The sequence below is a fragment of the Amphibalanus amphitrite genome, unplaced genomic scaffold (assembly GCF_019059575.1).
Source record: "Amphibalanus amphitrite isolate SeventyFive unplaced genomic scaffold, NRLGWU_Aamphi_draft 000000F_arrow, whole genome shotgun sequence".
NCBI lineage: Eukaryota > Metazoa > Arthropoda > Thecostraca > Balanomorpha > Balanidae > Amphibalanus > Amphibalanus amphitrite.
The window spans coordinates 505,132-512,324 of NW_024881498.1; the positions used below are offsets into that span (position 1 = coordinate 505,132).

Below are 7,193 nucleotides of genomic sequence, written 5' to 3' on the forward strand. Positions count from 1 at the left end.
CGGCTACCTACCTGCAACTCTGTGGGCCCCACACTGGTGACTCTGAGGGCTCCCAGTGACGCCTGAGAGTACCACGCCGGTCTCCAGGATCCCACAGGGCTCCTGAAGGCCTCTGCTGGCCCTTGCTGGTCTCTTGAAGACCCCTTGCCCCCATGCATGTCTCTGAGGAGTGAGGACTCCCACAACGATGCCTTTGAAAGTCTCCACCGGCGACTGTGAGGGCACCACACAGACACGTCTGAGGGCCCTGCACCGCCACCTCTGAGACATCAGTGTCTCCTGAGGCCCCACATCGGCGACTCTGAGGGTCCCACACCGGCGCCTCTGGGGCCCCACACCAGTGCCTCTGGCAGCCAGCCACCGGTAACTCTGTAGGTCCTACACCGGTGACTCTGAGGGCCCCACCGGCATCTGAGAGTACCATGCCGATCTCTAAGGACTCCACAAGTCCACAGGGCTCCTGAAGATACTGCCGGCCCTCACTTGCCGGCCTGTGAAGGCCCGTTGTTGGCATCATACGGCCCGTTACCGGCCTCTGAGGGCCCTTTGTCGGTCTCTGAGAGGTTTTACTGGGTTATTAGGCATTCGCATTTCGCACCAACAACTCAAAGGGCCCCCCGCACAGCCATCTGTGAATGGTGTGGGCTTAGGGCCACACCAGTGTCTGAGGCACCACAACGGCGTCCATGTGAGGGCCTCACACCAGCACCTTAGAGGGCCCACACCGGCTCCTTTGTGGCTCCTGCACCTGTGCCTCTGAGGGCCCCACACCACTGCCTCTGGGGAACCCACACCGATACCTTTGATGGTCCCACGCCAGTACCTCTTAAGGTTCTACACCGGCGGCCCTGGGTCGGCTCTATACACCAGTTATTCTGAGGGGCCCCACCGGCCCCAGCAATTTTCGTCGATTTCTGGCGCTGCCCGGGTATTTGTCCCAAAAGCCTCCGGCTCCTGGATCTGCGAATGGGGGTCAGGTGTCCTACCATTTCTGTTTTAAGAAAAAAAAAACTCGTGTCAGGGCTATGACGAAAAATAAGTGGCCTAAATCCGATGAGAAAACAGGATTTGGGGGTACCCTATAGGTTTGGCTCCGTGACATGGTATGCCCCCCCCCCGCGCTGAAACCCTGGATCCGCCAGTGATGCACTTTGCCATCCTTCTCTACCACGCTCGGTCGCACTCCTGGAAGGTTTCTTCCTGGATGCTTTTCAGCTCCATCGTCGTGGCCATTTGGATGTCCTCCACATTCTCAAATTGGTCAAGTTGATGACTCCTTTGAGCTTGCGGAAGAGGAAAAGTCGCACGGGGCCAGGTCAGGTGATTAGAAGGGCTGCTGGAGCATCCCCATCCCCTATCCAGCCAGAAACTCACGGATTCTCAGAGCATTGTGAGCTGGCGCGTTATCGTGGTGAAACACCCACGATTTGGCATCCCACTTCTCTCGCGTCTTGTCGCGCGCTATCTTTGCACAATCTTTCCGCGTGTTCAAATCTTATGTGATAATCCACAATGCTTGATTCTTGCTCAAGCCCAGTTCATCTGAGATCATCTGAACAGTCAGTTGACGGTCGGGCTGCAACAGCTGCACGACGCACTCGACGTTGACGCCTGTCCTGGACGTTGAGGGCCTGTCACTCCTGAAATCGCCTTCCACGTCTTCACGTCCCTTCTGAAATATTATCACTCGAAAACAACTGACAGTGAGAGCGTATCATCGTCGCGCACTTTATGCAACAGTTCAAATGCTTCCGAGGGAGTGTTACCCAATCGTATACAAGCTTCAATTTTGTGCGTTACTCTGTGTCCATCATCGTTAAACGGCCCATAGAAAAAGATGTTTATTAAAGTGCATGTAGGAAAAAATGTAGATGTCTTACAAAGTTAATACCTATTGTGCACACACACTCCAGAAGGACCAATTTCATGGAAAAAAATAGCACATTGCAGCTTGGGTTCCAAACATGCCTTCAGTGACACCAGTCCTGAAACTTTTGGGACACACCTCGTATGTCAAACTACCAAAGGTCACTGACTTCACCTTGACCTGACCTTGACCTTGCACAGGCCAAGGGATGGCCTGTGTCAATGTCATGTTAGTCACTTCTGACCCCAACAACACCTCAATGTGGCCGATAGCAGCATTAAAGCCCGTCAAACCACGATTTCGGTCGATTGCTGATTGCTGATTTATTGGAGTTATATATCAATATTTGTAAAGCTATGCGTACCATCGAATGCGAAATCTGATGTCGCTTAAACTAATATCCTTTTCCTAGATTTTTTCAGGGGCGGCGCTGAGCTTCTCAAAGTAGGTAGGCACACGGGCGGCAGAAGGTAAGGTACCCTCAAATGTGTTTCTCTAATCGAATTTGGGTCACTTATTTTTCGTCAAAGGCTGCGAGTTGTGTGAATAAAAAAGATGTGTTCGTTACAAAAAGAGGAAGTTATATTAAAATTATTCACAACAAATGCCACTGTACACAACCTACCCTGCTCACCGACTCTTTATGTCGTGAGCCGTGTACGGCGAGCCCTGCCAATGACTGCAACTGCAGGCCACCTCTCGGTCCGAGCTCGACCCGAGCTCGACCAACGGCGCACCGCGCAAGTGACTCAGGAGATAGGCGAAATGCCCAATGAGCCACAGGGGCATTTTTCTACAAAAAAAAGAACTAAAAATACGTGCCCGCTTTCGGTAGACCGGACTCCAAAATCACGTATAATATTGCATGAGAAGTATCAGCATTCCTCCCGCTCGTACGTGCATACAGGAATAAATGTTATTGCACTAGTAAGCATCACATACATGGCAACCTGCTACGCGTCTCAAGATCGTTGGTACGTTCAGTGTCACGAACATCAAACATGCCAATATAACGACCCCACGATATCCCAGACTGCCAGCACGTACCGTTCATGATGAGTCTAGCGGAAGAAGAGCTTGATGTTCCGATCCTTCTGATGTCCGAACCTTTCGATGACGCTCTCGTAAAGAACGCCATCCTTCTGCAGTCTGCTGAGAAGAGGAGCCTCGATCTGCAGTTTGCTGAGGTAGCTGAGACGGTCCTGGGACATGGTCGAGCGGAGGTAGGTCTTGACACGCTTCAACACGGAGAAGCTTCTCTCCTCAGATACTGTGGTCGGCTTTATGGTGAGAATGAGAAGACACAGACGATGGGTCTCCGGAAACGCGTCTGTCAGCCCCTGCCTTTTCATGTGTTGCAGGAGTTGCTGCGGCGCCAGGTGCATGTCGGTAGAGCCCCACACTGCTTTCAGCTCATTTTGAAGCATGTCAAGATCGAAAAGAGCTCCATAGTGTCGCTGCAGAGACTGCAGCTGCGCTGTAGGACGGCTCTGATTGAAACTCCCGTACCGTTCCGGGGCGAGCAGCTCACATATCTGAAGCACGGAGTGGTCCTTGAACCGCTCACCCAGCGCTTGGATGCACTGATCCAGGGCTTCATGGTGCACCCGTTGCAGCGTGTCATCGGCTCCTGTCGAATAAAGTCCATGTCAGACGCAGAAACATTGTTCGTAATCACCTTATATGTCCATGGAACACTTATCAAACCGTCACTGTCGAAATACTTGGGCAGTGTAACGTTATCTATCGATATAAAGCTTATTTATATGAGTAACAATAAAAATAACGTGACCTTTTGCTATGAGTCATTGCATATGTTAGGCGAGAAATCTGACAGAACCATCTACAAGTGGCACTGGCAACCATCTAAAAGTACCGGTTTATTGATTTCAGTAAAGCCATTTCGGTAAAATAGAGAATGTCAGCTTAATCTATAAAGGCGACTACATACATATCTAGCACTGAAGTGCAAAAGCAGACAGGGGCAGCAGTGCTTACCTGTTGCGCCAGCCGCCGCCTCCGTTCCGTATGGCAGGCAGTCACCCCACTCCTTCCGTCGCCTCTTTCGAGGTGCCGCACTCTCCCCAGCGAGCTCGGCTGACTGGTCCATCTTCAGCTTGTATGCCTCTTCTGTTCGAAGCCGTTTCAACTGCTCCTGGCAATCGACTACACTGGTGACGGCGATAGCCACGTCTAGCGTTTTGCTTTGTAGTTTTTGATAGAGCTTTCCAGTGATGGAGAAAATGTCGTCGTAGAGCACCAGCAGGAAGAGAAACTCCAGAGACGATAGGTGCGTGAGCAGGCCTTTTGCACTGGAGACCGCCTGTGCGTCTGACATCCACTCGTTACTGTCGCTGATAATGGTGAGCGCCTGTCTCAGAGCAGTCAGGTTTCCCCTGATCACGTGCACCGCTCTTTCCAGGTACTGCCATCTGGTTTCCGAGCCGGCCACCATACGGCGTGTGGTGCCACACTCTTTCAGCAGGGCTGTGCGCTTCGCACTGCGGCTGAAGAACGTATGGAAGCCACGAACAGCGCAGAAAAACCTCCTCACCTCCCTTATATCAGCACCGTCCATAAGCACCAGGTTGAGTCGGTGGGCGTAGCAGTGCATGAAGGCGGCATGTGGATAGTGACTTTGCACGATGGCGCGCACGCCATTTTCCCTGCCGCTCATAACGGAGGCACCGTCATACGACTGGCTCACAAGCTTAGTCTCACAAGAGTCGATTTTACGACACACAGCCAGCACTTTGTCCGCTACAGAGGCTGCGTCGTGCCTACCAGCCATAGCCTGGAAGCCCATGAACCGCTCTTGTATGTCGCCATTGCCGTCCACATAACGGACCGTAGTGACAAGCTGCTCTTCTGTTGAGATGTCTGTAGTGCTGTCAGCTCCGACAGCCAAGAAGCTGGCCTCCCTGATCTCTTTTTGCACGACTTCCGTGACCACGTCATGAATATGACGTATCAGGTCATTCTGTGTGTCTTTTGAGATGCCCTTGAAGCTGGCACTGCTCTCCATGTGCTCGCTGAGCACTCGGTCGTGAGCTGCGACCAGGTTGAGCGCTTCCACGTAATTGCCACGATTGACACTCTCCATCGTTTCATCGTGACCGCGGAATGGGAGACCCTGTTTGGCCAAAAATATCGCCACGTCTATCAGGCGTCGCATGATGTCCCGGTTTCTTGCCACTTCTTGGTTGTGCTGAGTCTTATTTGCAGTGTTCGCACGATCACTGGCCTCTTCCATGGCGCCGAAGTGATGTAAACTCAGCGTAGCAGTCAAGTGACAGTTGGTCTTGCGATGGCGGTCGGCGAGTACGTTGAAATTTTTGATATCAGTCATCCCTGTTTTAGCCCAGGTCGAACTGACTCCTTCAGGCTGAAAGAGCAGGCATGGCCAGCAGAGAAGTCTGGGAGGACCTTCACCCGGAGCAGTGAGCCATTTGAAGTTCTCGAAGTTTTTGTTGTTGAAGTGCCGCTTTACTTTGCCATACTGGAAAAAGAAATGCCAGGGTTAATTAATGTGTGTGGAGGTGGTGCCAATTGCAATTAGTTGGTGCATAATTAATCCACGCATCAAATAACGCACGGCATTCACTGCCAATGGACATTAACCCGCGCCCGGCTGGGGGTCCTGGATTTCCACGCCCTGCTGGGGGGGGGGGGTGTTTGAACACCCCCCCTTCTAACTCGGCTCCTGGGCCACGTAGCGATACGCGGAAGGCGGCGTTCGAAAGAGCGTCAAAAATAATGACGAAATCACTTCGGTCAATTTTTTGGTCAGGTCAAAGGTCCGGTCACCAGAGGTCATTGAAGGCAAAATTTCGCCGATATCCAGGTCGAAAGTCGAAAATTTCCAAGAAGCCAACGCATAACTCGGGAACCAATAGAGCTACAGCGCCGCGGAAAAGCGCATTCGATAGCCCTATTAACGCCCTTTCTGAATAATTCTCTCAGATTTGACCTAACGTCAACGGTTTTGCCTGCAGGGGGCAAAAACTGCAAAAATAGCCGATTTTTTTCGGAAACAGTTTTTCTGCAATAACTTTTGACCCAAGCCTTGTACGAGCTTACTTTTACCAGTATCGTGTTCCTCTCGTCAAGACGCATCGAATGAACTATAACTTGACCTTGAAAGGTCAACTTGAAAATTTGACCTCAGGTCAAGGTCATGACCTGACCGGAAAGGGTCATGTTGCATATCAGTCGATCCGTATCGTCGAGCTGAACACATCTAAGGTGTTTTCATCGCTCTAGCATGCCTCTATCAAAAGTTATTTGCGAAAAACTGTTAGATACCATTCGTGACCTAAGATGACCTCAGGGCATAAACAGGGGTCACGGACACCATTTTCATGTTCAGTGTGTCTAAACCACTAGTAACTCAGTGTTTGGGAGTGTTTATAATGTCTTTCGTCCAAAAGAGACGCATTTCAATTTTCTCCCATTGACTTATAATGGGGAGGTCGCAAAATTGACCTGACCTTAGGTCACCGATATCAAAATTCTGAGATATACATTTTGTACATGCTATTGCTCTTAGCAATCGCTGAAAGTTTCAAAGCGGTCGGTCACTCGGTGTAGCTTTGACAGACATTGAAACTTTTTATGAGGTGAGGTCACTTCAAGTGACCTGGTGACCTGACCTTGAATGACCTTGGTCTGAAATTTTCACAACATGTGTAGAATTGATGCATGATAAGGTGTACCAAAAACGGCGGCGCTCCGCGCCGCCGTTTTTGAGATATTCGCGAAAAACCACAAGGGGGGGGTGTTCAAACACCCCCCCCCAGCAGGGCGCGGGTTAAACAAGCACGTTGTGTTCAGAAAAAAAGCGGCCGTCCCGGGAATCGAACCCGGTTATCACAATCACTACTCTAATACGCTATCCACTCGGCCACCACCGCCAGGCGGGTGCGGCAAGTTAACCTTGCATTAACTATCTAGCCTTAAAATATTAAATAAAATCTAATCATAAAAGTCGCCGATCAGATCCATTATCATCGGACAACCTTATAACAGGAGCCATTGCGAAAATTTCGTTGTTGTGATCGTATTGCCTAGAAATAAATAGGTACCTAGGTACCTACTACCATGGATGATATAACACTGGATTGGTGTCTCGTGGAAATTAACATTGGGATCCGCGACATTGGGATCAGGCCTGCCATCTAGCGAGAGAATTATCGTAAGTTAGGAGCAAGCCGAGTGAACGCCATCTCTCAGCATTATGACACACGTGGGTGTGGTGTGTTAGTTGGCTCGAAGTGCATATTCCCACGAGTTGGAGGTAATCTAACTGGACCTGAGACGACAAAAA

The 7,193-nt window shown here is 50.6% G+C and overlaps 1 protein-coding gene across 1 annotated transcript; it reads right to left on the minus strand.

Annotated features, from left to right (window-relative positions):
- Positions 1–2,928: 2,928 nt before the first annotated feature.
- On the minus strand, positions 2,929–5,120 carry LOC122378508 (zinc finger MYM-type protein 1-like). Its single transcript, XM_043359668.1, has 2 exons — positions 3,866–5,120; positions 2,929–3,497 (listed from the first exon to the last, which is right to left on the minus strand). The coding sequence occupies exons 1-2, from the start codon at positions 5,118–5,120 to the stop codon at positions 2,929–2,931; spliced, it is 1,824 nt and encodes a 607-aa protein (XP_043215603.1).
- Positions 5,121–7,193: the final 2,073 nt, after the last annotated feature.

Coding starts and splice junctions, on each gene's coding strand:
- LOC122378508 (XM_043359668.1), bottom strand. CDS start 5,120: ATGGAAGAGGCCAGTGATCGTGCGAACACTGCAAATAAGACTCAGCAC. Junction 3,498..3,865: donor GGCGGCGGCTGGCGCAACAG/GTAAGCACTGCT, acceptor TTTATTCGACAG/GAGCCGATGACACGCTGCAA.